This window comes from Cucurbita pepo, chromosome LG03 (genome assembly GCF_002806865.2).
Source record: "Cucurbita pepo subsp. pepo cultivar mu-cu-16 chromosome LG03, ASM280686v2, whole genome shotgun sequence".
Classification (NCBI taxonomy): Eukaryota; Viridiplantae; Streptophyta; class Magnoliopsida; order Cucurbitales; family Cucurbitaceae; genus Cucurbita; species Cucurbita pepo.
The window spans coordinates 512,220-535,298 of record NC_036640.1 but is presented as its reverse complement, the minus strand read 5'-3'; the positions used below and the strand labels follow the sequence as shown (position 1 = coordinate 535,298).

Sequence of the window (23,079 nt, the reverse complement as noted above, 5' to 3'; positions counted from 1 at the left end):
GAATGATCATGTGTTTATAAATATAGAATATTGGCCAATAAAAAGTAAGTTTGGTTTAATCCAAGTAAGTTTTACAAATAATATTGCAATTTCTTACTAAATTAATATTGGCCAATAAAAAGTAATTTTTATAATTAGTTTTTTCTTTTTTCTAAGGATTCTCTTGGCTTTGATTTCAATCGCTCTCTCTCTCTCTCTCTCTCTCTCTCTCTCTGGCCATTTCTCTGATAGCTATGATTCGCGTCGCCGTTCAGCTGTCAAAAACCACCGCGGCCGTCGTTCGAACTGCGGGATTGGGCTCCAGCTCCCGCTTCGATCTTCTCTCCTCTCCATCGTTCTCATGGTTAGCTTCACCGTTGAGATCACTTCACGTTGGAATAGACCGCCCGAATGCGAGCCTGGTCACTTGTCAGATGATTAATTATGCTCTGTCTCACGCTAGGTCTCAGAATTCAGGTCCATATTCTTATTTGATTTCCTTATGAAGTTTTGTTTTTATGTCAAAAATAGGTATGAAGTTTTTGGTCTGTAATCTTTTTAATGTGATAATTAGACGAATCGTACGCACAAGGTCGTCTGGTTCTGGAGCAGTGCTTCTCTGCTCAGTCGAGTGAAGGCCAAGATGCCGATAACTCTAGGGGAGCGGTATTACTTGCCATGTCTACCTTGTTTGCTGAAAGGTTTTCCTTCTGTTTCATTTGTCCTGTCGTTTTTTGATTCATTTCTTTAAGAGCTACATTGTAGTTTAATGGAATTGCTTATGGCTTAACAATTGTCCTATTTTGTTATTTCAGAGGTGATATTCACGACGCTATAGATAAGCTTCAACGAGTTGAGGATTTAGCACATTGCTCTCTAGATATTAGAGGTAAAGTTTCCAAGGGTTTTTAGTTCATTCTTTTAGCGTAGGTAGCTCGGTTCAAATTGATTATTGGGAGCTCGTGTTTTGACTCTAGTTTTCTCTTGTTTTTCTTGTAGTTGCTGCTCTTGAAGCACTTGCTGGACTTCATCTCGAACTAAACCTGGTAAATATCCTTGTAAACTTGTAACTATTGCTCATCTCTAATCGTGTAACATGGATAAAAGTTATCTGGGGATGATTCTTCATATATAGGATGATTCTTCATCAGATATCGCAGATAAATGCTTAAAACTATTTGAAAATAGCAAGGTTGCTGATGATGGAAATTCTGGCGTTCTGAGAGCTCGTGTTAAAGCTGTAAAGGGGCTGGTTGAGCTTGTAAAAAATAACCTTGATGCAGGTGTTTGGCTTTTAGTACTCTCTCTACGCACTTTGTTCTTTTGTGATGTTTTACTCAAGTTAAATGTTGGTTATCTATCTGCAGCTGAATCGTTATTTGAAGGGTTTCAAACTATTGAAAGATGTGCTGGTGAGGTTCACTTGAACGATCTGTGTGGGAAAATTTGTTGATTACATCCTATTGACCATTTGATATGTAGGTAGTGCTGCATTTGCATATGGAGAATTCTTAGTTGCCTCACAGAATTTTTCATCAGCAAAAGAGGTGTATCAAAGAGTAATTGAAGTGGGATCCGAAGTCCAAGATTTGAGTGAGCAATGTGCTTTAGCTGGTGGTAATATGTCTCCAATGGAAGTGTTAGTGGCTGCGACTTGTGCTTTAGGGCAGCTTGAGGGGCACTTGGGGTAGCTTTTTGATCATTGTGCTATGTTAGGCTGTTTGTCCATAAGATTCTTTATTGCAGTAGTTATGAATCATAACTATACCCTATTTTGTTTAGGAATTTTTCTGAAGCCGAGGATATACTGACAAACGCATTGACCAAAGCAGAAGCATATTTTGGTATGGTAGTTGCTGGTTTAGAATTCCCAATATACTTGAATCTTTACGACATGTATACAACTGAAGTTTCTGTTTGTTCTCATGTGGAATTGTTTGGCTATTTTCCAAGTGGGTGGGCGTCTAATTTTTGGAAAATTACATGGTACAGGATCTCACCATCCCAAGGTTGGTGTTGTCTTAACCTGCATAGCACTCATGTTTCGATACAAAGCAAAGAAGGAGCATTCAAGTTCACTTTTGATTCAGGAGGTTGGATTTTGCTCCTGCCCTCTTATGTTTGGCATATGTAGATTCTATGTTGTTAATGGAACTTGTTGCATCAGTTACGGAGGTTGGTAATTCAGTCTACTTAACTTTGGGAAGTTTTTTTCAGTAATAAAAGTGACATTTTACAGATGACTATAAATTGGGGACATTGAGCGTAAAGACTTAAGTCCATTTTTGAAACGCCCTTTGAAGAGTGATATCAAAAGAAAAGGGGAATTGTGTTGGGAGATTCCTGATTAGAAAAGTGATATCGATTTGAGAGGATGTAGCTCACGTCTGAATCATTTGTATCGTGTAAATCTACTCATAAGTTAATTTGTGAGAACTGTCATGCTCTTTTCCACTGCTTACTTATGTTTTAAACTCCCTTAAAATATAAGCAAAAATTACATTCTTTAGTGCATTGAGGAAGGTGTTGATTTCTCATACAAACATCCTGGTGTTGGTTCTTGTATACTGGCCCGTGATTGAATCTTTTGCCAAGATAGAAAAGTTATACAACTAATTCCGGTCGTTATCAAGTTGTCTGTACAATTCAATTCCAGTTAACATTTAGGCTTCTTGTCTGAATGTTGGGAAATCAAAATGTTAAATCCTCATAGTTTATAAAAGTATTTCTTGTTAGTTTCCTTTCTGCAGATTTCTCTAAAAATTCATTTACAGGGACTCTATAGGAGAGCAATGGACTTGATGAAAGTTTCACCAAAAGGTATTGCCAACCAACTCAACATCTCAAGCTTTTTTATTTTTTATTTTTTTTTATTTATATTAATTTCAATTGAATGGTTTATCCTCTTGAAGGCACGGGAGAACAATTAAAGGTGGACAAATGTGACATTGCAAATATCGCCGGAGGTACTGATCAAGTATAATCTAAGTGATGCTAAGCATTTAGCTCGATGCTTTAAAAAAAACAAACAAATCACGGCATCAGGTAGAAACGTTCATTAGGAGAGTTGTACTACTTAGACAATTGATAGCTTTCTGCTGTACTCTTAAATGAAAACGAGATAAACTGATCGTTATCCCACCATTGATTATAATTGAAATCATTCATAAAGTCACATATTATAGTAAGAAAGACGTGTTAAGCTTCATAAACGTGGTGGTCTGAGCATGATTATTCTTTGATATCACTGATTGCCTCTGTAGGTGCGTACGCGGAGATACTTGACGTCCAAAAGAATAGAAAGGCTGAAGGACAGATGATGAGGAAATGGTCGGAACTTGCTTGGAAGAATCGTAGGATATCACTGGAAGAGGTACTAGACATAGCTCAGCCGCCTTCCAAGGTGCCTATTATCGATACTCGACTCTGTAGGCTTATTTAATTTGCAATATTTTCGAGTTCTGGTTGTTATGCATCATTATAGAAGACAAGAGGTGAGCACATTCTCTAGGCTGACAATGTTGTGTAATTACTTATGAAGTACAAGAACTTGAAGAATGTAGAATTCTCTGATACAGTTGAGAGGTCTATATTACAGTTACAATTTTGATTTAAAAAAAAAAACACAAAGGATCTCAAGATGATAATAAGCTTTCTGGAAATCAAAGAGGAAGATCCAGTCCTTTCCCAATATCAACTCCAATCACCTGAAGTATACCCTTGTTCAATATCTGGAAAAACAGAAAATAAATCAATAAATAAAACCCCTAAACTTGGATATAGAAGGTAAAAGAAAGAAACTTTTCTTTGAAAAGAAAAAAGAGAGAAAAGCTCACCAGCTCTACTACGAATATCCCAATGAGGCCTATCATGCTGGCTCTGGAATTCCAGATTTCAGCAGTTTTAGTGAATCCAAGAAACGGGGCTTCAAATTTCGGCTGTACTTTTGGCAATTCAACCTTCAAAACAGAAATGAAAAGGTAACTCGCAAGCTCACATGAATTTATTATTCTAAATTTCTCTAAGCTTTTCAGATGTAAACGATATTTTCAACAGGTGAAACAGAATTGGGAAAAGTCCAGTGGTTTGAAGAGGATAGTCAGCTTACTCCAGCCGGAGGCTTTGCGGCCTGAACCCTAAAAGGGGCACGAGCCCTTCTGTTATTGGCACGGACAGACCCAACTTGGAAGAGACAGAGTCGGCCGTCTTGACGGTCACAGATCGGAGCACTGGCCGGAAGAAGAGAAGACGATAAAATCGTAGCGGAGGACGCCATTACTTGGTAATGCCCCAAACACAACGACAACCACAACCACAACCACGGCTTCGGTAATGTTATCACAACTTTCCTCTTCAATTTCTTTTCTTTTCCGGAACTCTTTTTTCCACCTTAAATTAAATGCTAGGCTGGAGTCTTGGTCCCACCATATCTTGATGATTTTCAGATTTGTTAAAAGTATTTTCACTTCACTGATTACTGTCGACGTATAGAAACGGGATAGAAATCGTCCGTTCCTTTTAATTTTTTATGAAAATAAACATCCATACGAAATAAAGTTCTTGTAAAAAAATTTCCAACCTCAAATTCATTTTTGGTTAAATTATGAGTTTAATCTATGATATTTTCAACCATTTTTAAGACTAATGAATCTACTATATATATATATATATAATGGAATTTTGTGTTCAATAATAAATTACTAAATTTAATATAACATTCATTTTTTAAGGGAGTATGAAGAGTTTATAAAGTGTGTTGCTATTATTGCCATTCCAAACATAGCATAGTCTATCGATCTTTCACCTGTAATTTTTTACTAAAAAAAAAGTATATATGCTTTTTTTCTTTTTTGATTACAAAAAAAAAAAAAAAAAAAAAAAAAANAAAAAAAAAAAAAAAAAAAAAAACTACATTTGAATTTTCTATGACCTCATGAAATATTTGATTGGTTCCGATGGAATTGGTCTCAATTATACTTCGAATTTTGAAAAGTTCATTTTAACTTTGAAAGTTTGAAATTTGTTAGAAAAGCTTTTATTGTTAAATTCATGTTCAAAAAGTTTGTCATTTATGTGTTGTTTGTATGATCGATTTAAATACATTCGGGAGGTAAATTTGGGGCAAAGAAGAAAAATCATAAACAAAGAATAAAAAAATTGGGTGTGTGGGGTTGAAGGTGTAAAAGTTCAAGAGTTAAAATAAACTTTTCAATGTTTAAACGAAACCAATTTCATTCTTTAGAGTTATTTTGATCATTTAACTGCTTTTTCTTTTTCTTTTTTCTTTTTTTTTTNTTCAATATCTGGAAAAACAGAAAATAAATCAATAAATAAAACCCCTAAACTTGGATATAGAAGGTAAAAGAAAGAAACTTTTCTTTGAAAAGAAAAAAGAGAGAAAAGCTCACCAGCTCTACTACGAATATCCCAATGAGGCCTATCATGCTGGCTCTGGAATTCCAGATTTCAGCAGTTTTAGTGAATCCAAGAAACGGGGCTTCAAATTTCGGCTGTACTTTTGGCAATTCAACCTTCAAAACAGAAATGAAAAGGTAACTCGCAAGCTCACATGAATTTATTATTCTAAATTTCTCTAAGCTTTTCAGATGTAAACGATATTTTCAACAGGTGAAACAGAATTGGGAAAAGTCCAGTGGTTTGAAGAGGATAGTCAGCTTACTCCAGCCGGAGGCTTTGCGGCCTGAACCCTAAAAGGGGCACGAGCCCTTCTGTTATTGGCACGGACAGACCCAACTTGGAAGAGACAGAGTCGGCCGTCTTGACGGTCACAGATCGGAGCACTGGCCGGAAGAAGAGAAGACGATAAAATCGTAGCGGAGGACGCCATTACTTGGTAATGCCCCAAACACAACGACAACCACAACCACAACCACGGCTTCGGTAATGTTATCACAACTTTCCTCTTCAATTTCTTTTCTTTTCCGGAACTCTTTTTTCCACCTTAAATTAAATGCTAGGCTGGAGTCTTGGTCCCACCATATCTTGATGATTTTCAGATTTGTTAAAAGTATTTTCACTTCACTGATTACTGTCGACGTATAGAAACGGGATAGAAATCGTCCGTTCCTTTTAATTTTTTATGAAAATAAACATCCATACGAAATAAAGTTCTTGTAAAAAAATTTCCAACCTCAAATTCATTTTTGGTTAAATTATGAGTTTAATCTATGATATTTTCAACCATTTTTAAGACTAATGAATCTACTATATATATATATATATAATGGAATTTTGTGTTCAATAATAAATTACTAAATTTAATATAACATTCATTTTTTAAGGGAGTATGAAGAGTTTATAAAGTGTGTTGCTATTATTGCCATTCCAAACATAGCATAGTCTATCGATCTTTCACCTGTAATTTTTTACTAAAAAAAAAGTATATATGCTTTTTTTCTTTTTTGATTACAAAAAAAAAAAAAAAAAAAAAAAAAAAAAAAAAAAAAAAAAAAAAAAAAAAAAAAAAAAAAAAAAAAAAAAAAAAANAAAAAAAAAAAAAACTACATTTGAATTTTCTATGACCTCATGAAATATTTGATTGGTTCCGATGGAATTGGTCTCAATTATACTTCGAATTTTGAAAAGTTCATTTTAACTTTGAAAGTTTGAAATTTGTTAGAAAAGCTTTTATTGTTAAATTCATGTTCAAAAAGTTTGTCATTTATGTGTTGTTTGTATGATCGATTTAAATACATTCGGGAGGTAAATTTGGGGCAAAGAAGAAAAATCATAAACAAAGAATAAAAAAATTGGGTGTGTGGGGTTGAAGGTGTAAAAGTTCAAGAGTTAAAATAAACTTTTCAATGTTTAAACGAAACCAATTTCATTCTTTAGAGTTATTTTGATCATTTAACTGCTTTTTCTTTTTCTTTTTTCTTTTTTTTTTATAAATATAAATCAGAAGTTCAAGATTCTTACCATTTGAATGTTCACGACTCCCACGAAATTTAGAAAATTCAAAATTCAAAATTGTATTTAATGATGGTTAGGGTGTATGCAAATTTTATAATTCACATCTAACTATCTGGTTAGGGTCAATTTTTGGTGGTCTTCTCCAAGTTTTTTCCCAACTCCACACCAAAAGGTGTGCTTAAAAAAGAAAATAAAAATTATTGTTATCTTAGGCCCAAAAAACCCATATGGTTCTTTAACTAGAAGTTTTTTTTGTTTTTTTAGAAAAAGTAGTTTTTATAGTATAATATTAAAAATATAATGTAATTCCAAAAAAAAAAAATTAGAACCTGTTCTACGATGGTACCCTACAAACAAAGGATGTTGGTATTATTTGTCATTGTTATGAGTCTTATGACGTGCCATGATGTTATGCTTACATTTGTGATAAATGTGTCTTACTAGTTCTTATAAAGATTGAGCCATAAGAAACTTGAATTAGTATGATTTATATTTGATTTTTGATGTCTCAATTCGTAACCATGAGTTTCAAGAAGCTTTATTTTTATAAGTAGCATTGTACTCACAAACTGGTTACAAAATACATTGTTGATTTCAGGTACAATGGCAATCTGTTGACCAACTGTTGTTGATGAATGGGTTATATTCAACGGCCACCAGACAGAAGAGACTGAGCATCGGAAGAATGGGCGAAACCCCTCACAAAGGAAGAAGTAGAATATGCGAGAGCCTTATCCAAGGAAGAGTAGGACAGGGCAAGATCATCAAAACCTTCAAATCCACCGCTTGAAGTATCTATTGAAGCCATCTCTGGCATGGGAGTATCGCCTTCCAAGTACTGTACAATTTGGCGCATGCTTGGCCTCGCCATTGGGTTGGATTGAGAACACAACAATCCAAGTTTCAGAACCATTTCCATTTCCTCTGCTACATAATCTGATCCCAATTTTGGATCCTTGGCGTCGACAATGGCTCCTCTCGCCCAACATAAAAACACCCAATCCAGCAGTATTACATCTTCTGTCATTCCCCGAATCTCTATTGGCCTCTTTCCTGTTGCAACCTCCAGCAGAAATGCCCCAAAAGCATACACATCCATGTGGGTCGTCGGCCTGCCGGATCTGGTGTGTTCTGGAGCCAAATAACCGAGCGTTCCCACTATGTGTGTTGTTTGAGGGTCTGTTCCATGGTCATACAGTCTCGCCAACCCAAAATCTCCCAATCTTCCGTTTAACTCACTGTCTAGCAAGACATTACTGGCTTTGACATCTCTATGAATCACAACTTGCTCCCATTCTTCATGAAGGTAAAGCAGCCCCGAGGCCACCCCTTTGATGATTCGAAACCTCTGGCTCCAATTCAGACTAGGATTTGTCTCGCCAAACAGGTACTTATCTAAACTTCCATTCTGCATGTAATCATATACTAAAAGCAGCTCTCCTTTTCGTCTGCAGTAGCCTAAAAGCTGTACAAGGTTTCTGTGTCGAAGCCTCCCAAGACTAACAATCTCAGCCACAAATTCTTTCATTCCCTGCCTTGATTCATGAGAAATCCTCTTGACAGCGATTTCAAGTTTTGATTTTGGTAATACCCCTTTGTAGACTCGTCCAAATCCGCCAGAACCCAGAACCTCTTTCTCTTTAAATCCATTTGTAGCCACGTATAAGTCTTTGTATTTGAACCTGTGAGGCCCATAATCAAGCTCCCAGTCCTCGAGCAACTCGGCGAACTTCCTCTTCCTTCTGACAACATGAACAATGCCTAAAATCACCAACAAAATAATCCCTCCAGAAATTAAAGGCAACCCAATTGTTAAAAACTTGGATGTTTGTTTTTTCCGAGGTAGCTTTGGCAGGTGGGAAATGTCAAGTCTTCGAGCCTGCCCGTTTAATCTGAAACTCCATCCTAAAACATAATGAGAAGTTGAAACCGAGCCAGTGGAGGATGAAAACCCAACGAACATGGAGCTGTTGTTTATGACAGATGAAAGGTCACGAGAGTAAGACAAGAGTGGAATTTGGGGTTTGGGTATGTTGATTGGCGCCAAAGTGACGTTGATTTCTTTGTGGATACCATCATATTCGACCCAAACCTGCATTGGTTTGCCACTTATAAGAGTCAAATTTCTTAAAGTCCCATTGTTCTCGGGATAAAATCCAGCAGTTGCAGCTCTCTCAGAGGTCAACCCATTTATATCTATGCCAACGTGATTGGCATCGATATCTTTCAACTCTAAATTCTGAATTGTGTCGAGCTCTACGGCAAAAATATGGTTGCTTGTGTTACCGTTGTTGCCGTCATTGAAAAGGCCAAGATGCTGACTTGGCTGAGCTCCGGGAAAAGTTCTCGTCGGAGCCACCACAAAGGCAATTCCATGGCCGCTTAGATTTGGGTATTCAGATATAATGGCAAAGACGAAAGTGGTTGAGAAGGATGAAACGCCATAAGAGGAATTGACAAAATTTACAGGATTAGTATAAAACCCATGGCCAATTCTTTGCCTGGTCTCGTTGGTCAGTTGCAGGAGGCCATTTGGGGTAACAACAGCCATACCATCGAGTGATAGATTTGCAGATTGGAAGCCATTGAAGATGAAATTAGGACCTTCAGAAGCAGCTGAGACTACTAAGGCCACAATCAGGCACACCACAATTGAGAGCTTGAAAAACATGGTTTTTTTCATCTTTCTTCACAAGGGTCGATCAAAAATACAGGCTACAGCAATGAGGAAGTAGCAGACTCCATAAAAAAGATGCTCATTCGGAGGTAAGCAATTTCTTTCAAACATCTTCTTAGGTTATTTTGAATTTTTGAGCTGGTAAGTTCCACGGATTCTGAATCTGTGGAGTCTTCATATCAAGTATAAGGCTCACCGTTGAAGAATTCCTGATCAGCTAAAGTAATAGAAAAATTAGACGAAGAAAGAGAAATCCACATTTTAAAAACCTTTAAATCCAATTGAATCTTATCGTTTTAGTTGTACAAGTCTGTGTATCGAATATAAAATTTGTTGGAAGGTCACCTTGATAATGAAAAAGGAGTAAATATTGTCAATTTGTTCAATTTGGGGGTTTAAGAATAGGAATTCAAAAATGGTCCTATAAAAGATAAATATTAAATTATTAGGAAGAGTAGTCTTCTATTGGTTAATGAAGGGTAAGATCACGAATTTATTACTATAAACAAGTAACTATATCTCCATTAATAAAAGGTTTTTCAAAGAAACTAAGTGTTTTTTTTTTTTTTTTTTTTTTTTTTTTTTNNNTTTTTTTTTTTTTTTTTTTTTTTCTTATTTGCTAGATAGATATAATTTTAAAAAAATTTAAAAAGTTAAAATTCCAAGAAGAAAGATACATAAATGCATACATAATAATTTCTACAAAATATCGAAATTAGAACTACTCATGATCTTGTAGACTAGAAAATGGAGAAAAGTGGAATAGTTCTGAAATTAGAGAGCTTACCTCCACAGAGTCATTATTGGGCTCTCCAAAACAAATTAAATCAAATCAGATGGTTCTATTTCTTATAGTTGGGGAAAAGATGGAGAAAAATGAGTCGAATAATCATGGAAAGGGAGGATTTCTGGAAAATTCAAAGACTCCACTTTTGGGCGTCTTAGAGAGAGAGAGAGAGAGAGAGAGAGAGAGAGAGAGAGAGAGAGAGAGAGGGAAATATGAGATGGGGAGCGAAGTAGAAGATTGGAGAGGAGAAATGAGGAGGAGGAAGAAACTAAAAGTCAAACTTGGCTCACTAAGAGTGTTCTTTCTCATACATCTTAAATTAAGATGAATCATTAAAATTATGTGTAAAAAGTGAAAACTCATTAACCTTGAAAGATATTTGAGTTATGAGAGGATGGGAAACAAAAAAACCAATCATATCTTACAACTCTCAGTCTCTGCCATTGAGAAGCGAAAGAGGAGAAGTGGAAAATGAAGCAAAACTCATATCCGTATCCATATTATTATTATCATTTCCGGTACGCGAATACGAGCATGTTGAAGCAAACGAATTCACAAAATCATCGAACCCTTCCCCGTTCTTCCCTCCCTCCACCACTTTCGGTGCCGATATCTCCTCCGGCACTCCATTTTCCCCCTCCAAATACCGCACCACCTGCCTCATACTCGGCCGCCCCGCCGCCGAATCGTTCGAACAGAATAACCCCAATTTCAATATCATCACTGCCTCCACCGCATTGTAATCCCCTTTCAGTTTTGGATCCATTGCTTCCATTAATCTCCCTTCCCTGTAATTCTCCCACACCCAATCCACCAGCACCAGCTCCTCCGACCGAGATTTTGGGTCGATCGGTCGACGTCCGCAGGCCACTTCCAGCAGAAGTGCGCCGAAGGCGTACACATCTGAGCTAGTCGTGGCTTTTCCTGTTCTGTGTAGCTCCGGCGCCAGATATCCCAGAGTTCCCACCACCCGAGTCGTGCTCGGGTTCGCCCCGTGTTCGTATAGCCGAGCCAGGCCGAAATCGCCCAGCTTTCCATTCATCTCGCTGTCGAGCAGGACATTACTGGCCTTCACATCTCTATGAATCACCACCTATGTTAAAACGACACGAATAAACGGTTTAGTTCAGCCACTTATTAGCTCTTCAAAAAGTTCATACGAGTTCATTAGTGATTCAATAACCTGCTCGTAGCCTTCGTGTAAGTACAGCAAACCAGAGGCGACGCCCTTGATGATTCTGAATCTCTGTTCCCAACTCAGAACCGCTTCCGGCTCATCGAAAATGTAGCTATCCAAGCTCCCATTAGCCATAAATTCATAAACCAGAAGCAGATCCCCACGGCGGCGACACCATCCCAGCAACTGAACCAAGTTCCGGTGTCGAAGCCGGCCAATGCTAGCGATTTCCGACACAAATTCCCTCAGGCCCTGTTTCGATTCATGAGAGATTCGCTTCACAGCCACTACGGTTTTCGATTTCCGCAAAGTCCCTTTGTAAACTTTCCCAAACCCACCGCGCCCTAGAAGCTCTTTGTCCCTAAATCGTTTAGTCGCCTGCTTGAGCTCCTTGTAAGAGTACCGATGAGGGCCGATTTCAAGCTCCCAGGCCTCGATTATGTCCGCGTTTTTTATCTTCCATACGATAAAAACAGCAACGCCAATTGCAATTGCTACAATCAAAACGGCCCCAACAGAAACCCCAATTGTAAAGGCAGTGTGCTTCTTCTTCGGACCAGGAACAGAAGGCAAAGAAGAAAGATCCAGAGATTGGGCTGGTCCATTCATACTGAAACTCCATCCCAACACATAGTGAGAGCTTGCAAGAAGCCCAGTCGAGGCGGAGAACCCAACATACATAAACTCGTGAAGAATCGGAGAGAGATCTACATTAAACGACAGAATCGGCTTCTTGGGTTTAGTGGAGAACGGAGAAAGCGCCACGGTCAGGGAATTTACAGCGGAATTGTAATCGATCCAAGCTTGAATCGGCCTCCCACTTTTTAGGGTCAGGTTTTGCTTGGTGGGTCCATCATCAACGAAATAGGAAGCGGTGGTGGAGGCATTAGAGACCATATTGTTGAGATTAATTCCGACGTGGTTGTCGTTGATGTCGCCGAACTCGAAATCTTGAACGGTGTCAAACTCCACGGCGAAGAGATGGTTCGAGAAGTTCCCAACGTCGGTCGCATTGAGAAGGCCCAAATACTGACTGGGAAGTCCACGGAGGTTCTTCGACTGCGCAATGGTGAAGGCGAGGCCATGGCCACCGAGGGTCGGGTACTCGGGGACGACGGCGATGGAAAAAGCGGTGGAGAACGAAAAAGCTTTGCCGTCGGAGGAGTTTTTGAAGCGAACAGGGGAACTGTAAAAGGCATGGCCCTGTAATCGACTGGTGTCGTTCGTGAGCTTTAAGATTCCGTTCTGCTCGATCTTGGCGATGTCAGTGAGGGTTAAGTTGGCAGCGACAGCGGCGGAGTCGTGGAATCCGGCGAAGTAGAGCTGCTGAGATGCGGCGGGGCCGGCGAAGAAGAGGAAGAAGAAGAAGAAGAAACAGAGAAAACAGAGTTGGGCCATGGGGAAATGGAAGGATTGAGATCTAGAAGGTTATGTTGTGAATGTTGAAGAAATCTGGTGGGATGGGAGGATGAGAAGCGGCATAGTGAGCGGATTTCGTTGAATTGAAGAACAGAGAAAAAAGAGAGATGAGAGAGAAAGAAGAGAGAGGAGTGATAATGACAATTGTGAAGTGGAAAAGTGAGGAAGCAGCAAAAGGAAAGGTTCATGTCAATTCACACTTCACATGAGGAATGAAGATCACAATATGGAGAATATTTGCCAAGTTGGCCGCTCCAAAGCTGTTTTATCATCTCCAACAGCTCAAATCTACGGCCGATAGGCATCGTCAGTTCGTTACGTATTGTAATTAGCCTTACAATTTTTGAAACGTGTTCATGGGAGAGATGTTTACACTCCCTTACGATAAATATTTTGTTCTTCTCTCCAACGATACGAGATCTTACCATATAATTAACGACAATCATTTCATTAATATGTAAGTTTTAGGATGATGTCATAAATGTATAAAATTTGATTGAATAAGACATAAATTATTATTTTAAAGATAGACTAAAAAGTAGAGGTTTTTAGGTAACATGTTAGGTGAATTTTAGGCATTAAGCCACCATGTGTCCTAAAGTAATGTCTATATCATAAAATTGGTATATATATAAAGAAAATTTTGGTAATGGACCTCTCCCTATAGGAAGGGGCATTGACTGTAGCAGCCAAGCTTTCATTGTCAGCCTTTTTTTACATTTTGCCTTCATATTTTCAAACCTGATTCAACCCATTTCTTGAATTCAATGCTTAATTCTAATTTTTAATTATTATAATTCAATTTCAAACACTTGTGAGGATGGAAAATAAAAAATAATTTTTAATGTTTAAACTTTAAGGATATTTATAAATAAATAAATAAAACATTATTCTTCGTTTAATTCTTATGTTGTATTTAAATTCAAGTTTGGGATTTGTTGTTTAATTTAATTGAATTTAAATCAAGGCAATCAATAATAGTGGGCAGTGGCACATTAATTTATAATTATTTTTATATGCTTTTAAAATGCCATCATTCCTATTTTTGCCTTTTTCTTTTTGTTATTAAATGAATTCTTTCTCCATCTACCCCTTTTATTAAACATGTCGTGTTGGCCGTTGGGAGATTTTAATTACCCTATTGTTCTAATTTATTATATCTACCGTTAATAATTAATTATAAAATCAGAGCCCTAATAACAAAATTAAAAGCTTATAATTTATTAGATTTTCCCCTTTTAATTTTTTTTTTTTTTTTATCTAATAGAATATATTTCTAAATTAAAAAATATTGAATAAAAATATATTATATACAAAATTAAGATTCTACATAAAATATTTATTATTAAATTTTTTGAATTGCAATATATTTATCCAAAAGCGTTGGATTAAAATAATTTGATGATATGCTTAATTACCTCTTAGAGGTGTGTGGTTTTGTTATGGCGGCGTCACACTTTCAAATTGATTGCAGTCTCTAATACGAACTTGCATCAATCCATTTATTGTGTTGTTATCATGGACGACATCACAGCATTGTCTTCGTGGTGCCTGAGGAACACAAATTTAAAAATTTATGAATATTAATCAATTATTAATTACATAATATAATATTCCAACACGCCTACCAAATTTGTTTACCTGCCTCCACAGACGGCGGTCGAATTCCGGCGCCGACACGTTGAAATACTCAACCGACAGTGCAGAGGCGTAATCCGGCTGCTTACACTCATTGGTATTATTCTCCACGTATTTCCGGTAGCTGGTCAACGTCCGCCATCTGCGGCCGCCAAATCTCTCCGCCGTATCCAAGAAATAAAGAATGGGTCTTTCACACGGGTTGGAACTTACGGGTCGGGTATCGAAAGTGAAGGATTCATTGGCTTCTGTCTTCCACGTTTGGAACGTGAGAAAGGGCGTGTCCAGTTCCTTGGCTGTGGCCAGCCATGGATATAACTGAACACTGTAACCCCACGACACCGAAACGGACCAGTTACTAGCCATGTCGTAGCAGAAGCTGTGCTGAAGGGCTCGACCTGGGTCCGTTTTGTAAGCAGTGTGGAGCTTCTTGATCGAGTCGGGTGGGGTCATGACTGGAAATATGGCCTCTAGGTAATCCAGGTGGTGGAGCGAGACCAACGGCGCCACTGGATGTGCAGCTAATATACCATATATGTTCCCTCGAATATCCACCTGTTAATTCAAACCCATTTATTAAAATAATATAAATCAACATATTTATGGGCGTAATTAATTTAATTTACAAAAATGGGCCTACTTCCCATAATTTTTTTTTTTTTGTCTTTTTTTGAAAAATAACGAACCTGGTGGAATCCAAGTTCTTTGGTCAACGGAACGCCGATCTGGCTGATGCAGCCCTGGATTTTCTGATCGGAGCCGTACATGTCAGCATAACGGTTGATGCAGCCGTCTAGAATTTTAACGAGCACCGCCGCGAGAGGGTAGCTAATGGCGAATCCGGCGCCGCCGTAGGCCATGGCGTAAGAATGAACTTCATCTTGTTCTACGCTCTCAGAATTACTGCCGATATAATACATTTGATTATGATCGTATTTGCCCAACAAATCCACCAAATTCTCGGTGAAGAAGACTGTATCATCGTCTCCCATCACGAACCACCTCACGTTCTTCAACCCCAGTTCGTAAGTCTCCTTGATTATCCTAGCCACACGAATCGCCGATCGAAACCCATACCTGTTAAGTATCAGATGTTAAGAATTGTTGATGGAGAGCCCCTATCGAATAACACATCTCTGTATTATTATTATTTTCGTAAAATAAAAAATAAAATCATGAGAACTTATATTTAAAAATTTTCTGATTTTTAACGTGAGAATGACCAACAATTCAAAATGGTAAGAATATAAATAAATAAATAATTAAATAACTCCAATTTGTTTAAATTTGAACTTATTTTTGATTTTAAGTTGTGTTGTAAGGTCAAATGTTTCTATCTCTATCCTCATCCAATCAATCCAATCAAGTTAGAAATAGTGATTAATTGAATATTAATTTAGATGGTACCAGCAAGTGTAGTTGAATTGGGAGGTGTCGTCGGAGATACGGTAGGGCGGAGAGGATTGTGGCCAGGGAAATTCAGGCTTCTCTTCAAGCCAAACAAACCCACGAGTGATATTCTTGTTCCACCACAGCTCGCAGTAATGGCGTCGCTCGTCCCACGTCTTGACAGAGCCACCAATGCCGAACACAAGATGGGAAATGTTCGTCGGCTGTTCTCCGGCACCGAAAGCCTTCACTTCCCGGTGGTTTGAGATTCGGAGTGCACCGAAACAGCCGTGACAACGGGGGATTTTGTCGTATAAGGTGAGGTAAAAGAAGAGAGAAAAAGAGGCTACGATGGAGATGACAAGAAAGGTTCTAACGAAAAGAGCGAAGACATCAGCTGGCCGGAACACCATAAATTTGAAAGCTTTTAATGAATTTTGAGTGGACATTCTGTTCATTCCTTTGAATTCAGAACGAAAAGACAAGAAATTCATTAAAAGGGACAGAATTTTGGGGATAATGGGTATGAAATTGTAACGTGACTGCGCCTTCTGTTCATGTTCGTGGCACGTTCATATAGAAAAAGCTTTGATTTTTTTTTTTTTTTTTTCTATAATGTATTTTAAAAAATGAATGCGTTGCCAGAAAAATTAAATTGCTTCGTCTTTGTTTAGATGGTAAATGACTTTTTAATATGGTAATATATCCTCCAAATTTGTTTTACCAAAAATTAAAATTTGTAATTTTGTTCTAAGTTTCCATAAAAACAATTCTTTTCCATGTTCTACTTGACTTCTATGATTATTTTATTTTGTTTTTAAAAATAAAATTTTTGAGAGCATTCCTAAATAGAAAGTTTCAGGTACTAAATTAAGAATCTAACTGCCTAAATCCATTACTAATGAATATTATTGTCAATTTTCGTCCATTAGGTATCATTGTCATCTCACGATTTTAAAACGCTCTTACTACGGAGAGGTTTTCACACTTTTTATAAGGAATGCTTCGTTCCCCTCTCCATCTGACGTGGGATCTCATAATCCACCCCCTACGAGTCTAACATTTTCGCTGGAATACTGTTCAGTTTCTGGCTGTAATACCATTTATAATAGTCCAATCCACTCCTATTGGGGGCTCAACCTTCTCGATGGCACACCACACTATGTTTAACTCTAATACCATTTGTAAGATCTCACAAATGGTGGAAACTCTCCTTGGTAGACGTGTTTTAAAACCATGAGACTGACGATGATAGGTAACGAGCCGAAATTGACAATATCTGCTAGTGGTGGGCTTGGACTGTTACAAATGATATCATAGTCATACATCAAGCGGTGTGTCAACGAGGATCCTGGCCCACAAAGAGGTGAATTGTGTGATCTCATATTGGTTAGAGAGGGAAACGAATCATTCCTTATAAATACAAGTGGAAAATCTCAACCTAGAAGACGTGTTTTAAAATCTTAAAAGAAAGTCTAAAAAAAGATAGTATCCGCTAACAGTGCACTTGACTCTTATGTCCACTATATCTTTTGTTCGACCTTAGAACTATATTTAATATCATTAGGATTCACATTATTAGGAACAAAATAAATACAAGTGGAAAATCTTATGGAGCATAGGTAATGATTTATTAGATAAGTGGTGGGTGATAATAAGATGACATTCAAAATCCATTAATTGATTATATAATATAGTTGTAGCATTATAGTTGGACTGGGTCGTAGCCCCTACCATTGGGGAGGGGTCACCGTCTCAAAGGGATTGCAGCCTCTCATCCATACATTCACCACATTATCCATACTCGTACCATTCACCACTTGGCAACATTGTCTACGTGGGGCCTGCCAATACAATATATATATATATATATTCAAACTTAGATTATTTGGTAATAAACTATATACTAAAATGGATGACGTTTTGCTCGACGCTCTCGGAGTTAGAGCCGATGTAATACATCTGATTATGATCATATTTTTCCAAAACAGTCACCAAATTCTCCACAAAGAAAACGGTGTCGTCGTCGCCCATCACAAACCACCGCACGTTCTCCACTCCCAATTCGAAGCTCTCCTTCACGATCCTGGCCAGCCTTACTGCCGACCTGGACCCATACCAGCAGGTGTAGCTGAATTCCGACGTGTCCGCTGAAACTCTATACGGAGGAGACGTGGAAGGCCACGTGGCGTTGGGCTTCTCGTCCACCCAGACGAACCCACGGGTGACGTTAGGCATCCACCAGAGCTCGCAGTAGCTTTGACGCTTTTTCCATGTCTTGGTGGACCCCGCTATGCCGAATAGAAGGTGGGATACGTTCGTCGGTGATTGCGATTGCGATGACTGACGGCGATTATTTTCCGGCGGTGGCAGTTGGTACAGTTGGGTGGTTTCTGGTTGAAGGAAAAGAGGAGGGAAAGGAAGGCTATGGAGCATAAAACAAGTGAGATTTTGAAGAATTCACGAGATTTTAGTGAATTCTGACTCTGAATCTTCATTGTGTCTTCCAAAAATGAAATAATTGCCTTCCTATGGGTAATTTATTATCATTATTATTGGGCCCTTATGTCTAAGGGTAATTATTGGGCCTTTAAGCTAACTATTGGGCCGTAAATTAGCTTAAAGGCCCAATAATTACCATTAGACGTAAGAGCTTGATCCAATTACAAAGCAGCTGTCCATTTTTGGAGGCCTTTAAGCTAACTATTGGGCCGTAAATTCTTTTATGGGCCTTCCAGAGTTGAAACTCTAGCCCATGACCCATAAGTTTTGACGGTCGAATTTTGGTTCAATTTAAAAGGAAATTTCATATATACCCTTATCATTATAAGTATTTAAAAAACGTCCTTTAGATGAAGCGTAACGTGGTCAAGTCCAAAATAAAGTACTAAAATGTACTAACAAAATAAAACTATTATCTATTTCATATATCAAAAATATATTATATATAAATATAAGATCGACTGTACTTACACACCAACACACATAAATTTCCCTACATCTATAAGAAGTAGTCAATCACTGTAATTAAAGTGTTTACGAGAGTATTTCTCACGCTTACAAAGTATTTCCCAATTGCAAATATAAAATGATAATGATTTCACATTTCAAAATAATATTAGACAAACTTTTATAAAGGCGAGTAATACTAATTCTCATACATAAATCAAAACAACCCTAATTCTCAAACATGAATTATGTACTAATATATGAGATAAACCAAATGAATCAAATCTCGATGATTCATAACAATATTTTAGGTTGAGTTCTAAACTTTTAAGTAGATGATGGATATGTACATAGTATAGACGATTGAAATGATTACGAATATAGCAGGTATCATGAATGATGATTCCATGTATAGTAAAATATAGTTTGGAATAAATTACATAGCCATTGAGGACAGAAATGAGACAGCAAAGTTGGAATGATGTTATGTCGTATTCGCATGATATATTGTAACACAAAACGAGTAAGAAACGACATGAAAGGCCCATGTGCTCCACTGCTCCTCAGCTGCTCCTTCATAAACCCTAATTCCACCCTCTCTCTCTTTCTCTCTTTTCATATCCATTAATAATACCTTACAAACCCTAAAACCATTCACATTCTCTCCTCCATCCTTCTCTATTCCCTCTTTAGCAAATATTTGCCGCTGTCTCTGCTTGGCTGTGCACAGAAACAAAAGAGACCCCCATCGTCAAGTCAAGGGCCCTCCAGGGAGCCATTAACGCATCCCTTCAATCCCTTCCCTATAATGGTCATAGCAATGCAAATTTGTTGTTTTGTTTCGATGTGGGTTTTGAGAAATCTAAACCCTTTTCAGTTCTCAATTTCTGCTGTCCCCTTTTTAATGCATTGTTCCATCACCCTTCTCTCCTTTTGACAAACCAACATGCTGTTATTAATACCCATCAATTTCCCCCCCTTCTGTCCTCCACCATTTCCTACCCTTTCTTTTATTCCTTCACAATATCATAACTACGTTCATTCCTTTACAACATCAAGTACGTACGGCTCAATATTTGGATTTACTACTTTTTCATCTTTTTTTTTTTTTTTTTTTTTTTTTTTTTTTTTTTTTTTTTTTTTTNTTCATACTTGTGAGCTTTTACCTGGGGTTGTGTTATTTGAGATTTATTTTCTAAACTAAGTCATTTTTGTTGTTGAAATTCATTCATGGATACTAATTTACCCTAGATGCTAAAAAAGACATGACATGGTTGAGAGTTTATGCTTGTGAATCATCCAAATTCATCACATCTAGGGTTTAGATTAGTGGGATCTCATCTACGGCTCACATCTTTTCATTTTTGTTTGGGTTTACCATTCTTGGATCAAGATTTTCTTTTTAGAATATCATCAATTCTAATACCATATTAGATAACACATGAGACTTGCTTGATTGCAATATTAGTTGACAATGAGAAGAGTAACTCGGCATCGAGAGACAAAGGTGTTTGCACACTTCTTTTTCAATCCTTTAGTTAGGGTTTACAATACAATTCCCTTCGTCTTATGTGAAGTTAGCAATAATGTGAGGCTTATCTAATTCAGCTTTCAACAAATCCACGCCAATGAACGAGTTAGATAGCTAGTTGGTGTTTTTTTCTTGCTCGTTATTTCCTCTCCAATGAAAATTATTTGCTTTCTTTGATGGAATTCGTGATACTTAATCATGGTCGGAGTCATCTTTAGGATTTAGCGTGAAAACTCCACATTTAAGTTTATGGACTCTAATACCACATTAGATAATAAGAACCAGCTTCTAACTCAAAATCAATTCAGCCCATATATTTTAACCTCATAAACAAAGATTGTGGTGGTAAGCTAATAGAAAGGAGAAAAGTGGCATGCAGATAATTATTAATTTATCTCGGTATTTACCCTGAAAAGTTGGATTCTCATACAAGATGTGCATTTTGATCCTGAATAATAATATAAGAAGGATTGAATTCTCATATGTTTTGAGTGAAGTTAGAGATGATTGTATTGAATCTTTCCTGATTTGTTTATTGTTACAATGGTCTAAAAGATTCATTCCAACTCTTTGTTACACATACTGAAAAATGAAGAGGTTCACTAGCTCAAACGAACAATTCAAACAAACACAAACCCAGATGAGAAATTCAATCATGGAATTTGCTCACTAAGCTTTGAGAAAATGGGATTTTGATTTTACTCAAACCCCACCAAGCCTGAGTTCAAGATCCAAATCATGGAAGGGGCTAGAGCTAACTCCAATTACCTCCGATTCAATAGGATCACGACGACGACGATGATGATTCTCTACCGAATTATTTGACTTCACATACAATTGTATCGACGACGTTTCATCATCCGTCTTCCTCTTCTTGCAACTGGTATCCGCCCCCGCTTCCTCCCGACCACCGTCATCGTCAAACAAAACCGATGTTGGCCAAGGTGGTCCGAAACTGAAATTCAACCCGTCATCCAAAATCCCAATTCCAACGTGATGGTTGTCTGTAACCCTAGAGCAAGAATTTGTAAAATTCTCATCTTTCCCCGCCTTTGAAGTTAGTCGGTGGTTCGGGGGCGGTGGATGGACCAAATAGGGTTTAGGGGTAGGAAGATGATAAGAAAAAGTAGAAGAAGAAGAAGAAGAAGGGGATTGAAAGGGGAAGGAATTAGTGAAAGGGTTGTGATTGGGAGTATTTGGGGATTGCTTCAGTCTAGCCCTATCTCGTCTGTGGACATTCATGTGGCCGCCCAAGGCTTGAGCTGAACGGAAGTCTCTTCTACAAAAGGAGCAAGAATAAGAGCGCGGAGGCCAAACGCAGCCTCCAAGGCCGCCAGCAGCATCTTCAGCAAAAGCTTGCTCTTCCCATGAGAAGGGGTCCTCATATGCAAAGGGGGTTTTGGTTTTGGCTTTGGAAGATTGAGAATCCACAGAATCATCACAATCATGTGTTTGTCTCTCCTCTTGTTGCTTCCTCCACATCCAATACAATCTGTGGGTTTACAACTCAGAAACCGGTTCAGAATTTGGAATCCAAGAAAAAGGGTTTGGTATTAAAGATCATAAATAAATAAATAAATAAATAAATAAATGGGAATCTTTCAGATAGAGAGAGAAAGAGAGGAGATGGGATAGCTACACAACAACTACAAAATGGCTCACAAAAACACTGCAACCTCATCTCTTGGTGCAGCCTAATTATATGAAACCAATTTCTTTTTATTTTCTTTTCTTTATTTTCTTGGTTCATTTCGTTTAAAACCAAATTGTTCGCATCAACCTGCCTGCCTCATATCACTCTAACCCCGAATAAGTGGAGTATAAGGAGTGTTAGACGAACACGACTCACGACTCTCCGCAATAGTATGATATCGTCCACTTTGAATATATGCTCTCATGGCTTTGCTTTGGGCGAATGAAGTTAGTATTATTCACTTATAAATCCATAATCATTCCCTAAATTAATCGAGGTAGGACTTCTATCCTCCAACAATGAATTTTTTTTTGTGTTGGGTTTTTGGCAATTTTCAAAATGAGTAGAAACACAGGTCCTTATACAAACTATAAGGTATGGAGAATTGTTGCTTTAATTGGACCGACAAAATATGAACCATTATGTTTCCCACATTTACTCATATATTAATTAGCTTCCAATATTTGGTTTTAAATCACTCAATTACAACATAATGGGTTACTTAACACAAAATTAATCGTTTTTAAGGTATATAACCTTCACAATTATCTTAAATACTTAATAGTTAGTCATTTGAAATTAATCATTTTTTTTTTCTAATTCAATAAGATCTTGAATTATAGATTATTTAATGATAATTTGTGAAAAAAATAATATCTTAAATAATTAATTATACATGTTATATTTATAAAAAAAAAAAAAAAAAAAAAAAAAAAAAAAAAAAAAAAAAAAAAAAAAAAAAAAANTTAGGATCTTTGAGGCCCAGCCCAAAAAGTAAATCGAGCCGTGGATTGTGGGCTTTTTAGGATCTTTGAGGCCCAGCCCAAAAACCAACCACACGGTTCACACAAAAAGAACTGGGGGATAGAAGCCCATAACATGGGAAAATATGTTTTTTTTTTTTTTT

The 23,079-nt window shown here is 37.4% G+C and overlaps 7 protein-coding genes across 8 annotated transcripts; 1 reads left to right on the top strand and 6 right to left on the bottom strand.

Moving 5' to 3' along the window:
* The first annotated feature begins 165 nt into the window (after window positions 1-165).
* On the top strand, window positions 166-3,552 carry LOC111789988. Of its 2 annotated transcripts, none has more exons than XM_023670736.1 (12): window positions 166-456; window positions 554-680; window positions 795-868; window positions 979-1,025; window positions 1,172-1,262; window positions 1,347-1,391; window positions 1,462-1,666; window positions 1,762-1,823; window positions 1,972-2,072; window positions 2,754-2,799; window positions 2,892-2,945; window positions 3,243-3,552. In XM_023670736.1, exons 1-12 carry the CDS (start codon window positions 234-236, stop codon window positions 3,419-3,421), a joined length of 1,254 nt encoding a protein of 417 aa, XP_023526504.1. In that variant the 5' UTR covers window positions 166-233; the 3' UTR covers window positions 3,422-3,552. The 2 variants fall into 2 exon arrangements, with proteins under 2 accessions (XP_023526504.1, XP_023526503.1); XM_023670735.1 differs by having other exon boundaries at window positions 1,115-1,262.
* On the bottom strand, window positions 3,509-4,364 carry LOC111789991 (light-harvesting complex-like protein OHP1, chloroplastic). The gene is made up of 3 exons (XM_023670738.1): window positions 4,088-4,364; window positions 3,816-3,938; window positions 3,509-3,710 (listed from the first exon to the last, which is right to left on the bottom strand). The coding sequence occupies exons 1-3, from the start codon at window positions 4,253-4,255 to the stop codon at window positions 3,642-3,644; spliced, it is 360 nt and encodes a 119-aa protein (XP_023526506.1). The 5' UTR covers window positions 4,256-4,364; the 3' UTR covers window positions 3,509-3,641.
* A 910-nt stretch (window positions 4,365-5,274) lies between these two features.
* Window positions 5,275-5,944, bottom strand: LOC111791579 (light-harvesting complex-like protein OHP1, chloroplastic; the record flags this gene model as incomplete). Its single annotated transcript, XM_023672971.1, has 3 exons — window positions 5,660-5,944; window positions 5,388-5,510; window positions 5,275-5,282 (listed from the first exon to the last, which is right to left on the bottom strand). Coding segments are annotated over exons 1-3 (299 nt in total), but the record flags the coding sequence as incomplete, so codon positions are not given.
* A 1,480-nt stretch (window positions 5,945-7,424) lies between these two features.
* LOC111789986 (L-type lectin-domain containing receptor kinase IV.2-like) lies at window positions 7,425-10,540 on the bottom strand. Its single transcript, XM_023670733.1, has 2 exons — window positions 10,377-10,540; window positions 7,425-9,806 (listed from the first exon to the last, which is right to left on the bottom strand). Exon 2 carries the CDS (start codon window positions 9,593-9,595, stop codon window positions 7,559-7,561), a length of 2,037 nt encoding a protein of 678 aa, XP_023526501.1. The 5' UTR covers window positions 9,596-9,806; window positions 10,377-10,540; the 3' UTR covers window positions 7,425-7,558.
* A 118-nt stretch (window positions 10,541-10,658) lies between these two features.
* On the bottom strand, window positions 10,659-13,360 carry LOC111789985 (L-type lectin-domain containing receptor kinase S.4-like). Its single transcript, XM_023670732.1, has 2 exons — window positions 11,560-13,360; window positions 10,659-11,469 (listed from the first exon to the last, which is right to left on the bottom strand). Exons 1-2 carry the CDS (start codon window positions 12,949-12,951, stop codon window positions 10,807-10,809), a joined length of 2,055 nt encoding a protein of 684 aa, XP_023526500.1. The 5' UTR covers window positions 12,952-13,360; the 3' UTR covers window positions 10,659-10,806.
* Window positions 13,361-14,360: 1,000 nt separating this feature from the next.
* On the bottom strand, window positions 14,361-16,536 carry LOC111789987. The gene is made up of 4 exons (XM_023670734.1): window positions 16,018-16,536; window positions 15,297-15,687; window positions 14,614-15,165; window positions 14,361-14,523 (listed from the first exon to the last, which is right to left on the bottom strand). The coding sequence occupies exons 1-4, from the start codon at window positions 16,491-16,493 to the stop codon at window positions 14,413-14,415; spliced, it is 1,530 nt and encodes a 509-aa protein (XP_023526502.1). The 5' UTR covers window positions 16,494-16,536; the 3' UTR covers window positions 14,361-14,412.
* Window positions 16,537-20,935: 4,399 nt separating this feature from the next.
* LOC111789990 (zinc finger protein 10-like) lies at window positions 20,936-22,143 on the bottom strand. The gene has a single exon (XM_023670737.1). It carries the CDS (start codon window positions 21,959-21,961, stop codon window positions 21,182-21,184), a length of 780 nt encoding a protein of 259 aa, XP_023526505.1. The 5' UTR covers window positions 21,962-22,143; the 3' UTR covers window positions 20,936-21,181.
* Between the last annotated feature and the right edge of the window lie 936 nt (window positions 22,144-23,079).

Coding starts and splice junctions, on each gene's coding strand:
- LOC111789988 (XM_023670735.1), top strand. CDS start 234: ATGATTCGCGTCGCCGTTCAGCTGTCAAAAACCACCGCGGCCGTCGTT. Junction 1,392..1,461: donor AACTATTGAAAGATGTGCTG/GTGAGGTTCACT, acceptor TTTGATATGTAG/GTAGTGCTGCATTTGCATAT. Junction 1,824..1,971: donor CAAAGCAGAAGCATATTTTG/GTATGGTAGTTG, acceptor TACATGGTACAG/GATCTCACCATCCCAAGGTT.
- LOC111789991 (XM_023670738.1), bottom strand. CDS start 4,255: ATGGCGTCCTCCGCTACGATTTTATCGTCTTCTCTTCTTCCGGCCAGT. Junction 3,939..4,087: donor CCGCAAAGCCTCCGGCTGGA/GTAAGCTGACTA, acceptor TCTGTTTTGAAG/GTTGAATTGCCAAAAGTACA. Junction 3,711..3,815: donor GGATATTCGTAGTAGAGCTG/GTGAGCTTTTCT, acceptor CTGTTTTTCCAG/ATATTGAACAAGGGTATACT.
- LOC111789986 (XM_023670733.1), bottom strand. CDS start 9,595: ATGAAAAAAACCATGTTTTTCAAGCTCTCAATTGTGGTGTGCCTGATT.
- LOC111789985 (XM_023670732.1), bottom strand. CDS start 12,951: ATGGCCCAACTCTGTTTTCTCTGTTTCTTCTTCTTCTTCTTCCTCTTC. Junction 11,470..11,559: donor TACACGAAGGCTACGAGCAG/GTTATTGAATCA, acceptor GTTTTAACATAG/GTGGTGATTCATAGAGATGT.
- LOC111789987 (XM_023670734.1), bottom strand. CDS start 16,493: ATGAATTTCTTGTCTTTTCGTTCTGAATTCAAAGGAATGAACAGAATG. Junction 15,688..16,017: donor CAATTCAACTACACTTGCTG/GTACCATCTAAA, acceptor GATACTTAACAG/GTATGGGTTTCGATCGGCGA. Junction 15,166..15,296: donor AAGAACTTGGATTCCACCAG/GTTCGTTATTTT, acceptor TTGAATTAACAG/GTGGATATTCGAGGGAACAT.
- LOC111789990 (XM_023670737.1), bottom strand. CDS start 21,961: ATGTGGAGGAAGCAACAAGAGGAGAGACAAACACATGATTGTGATGAT.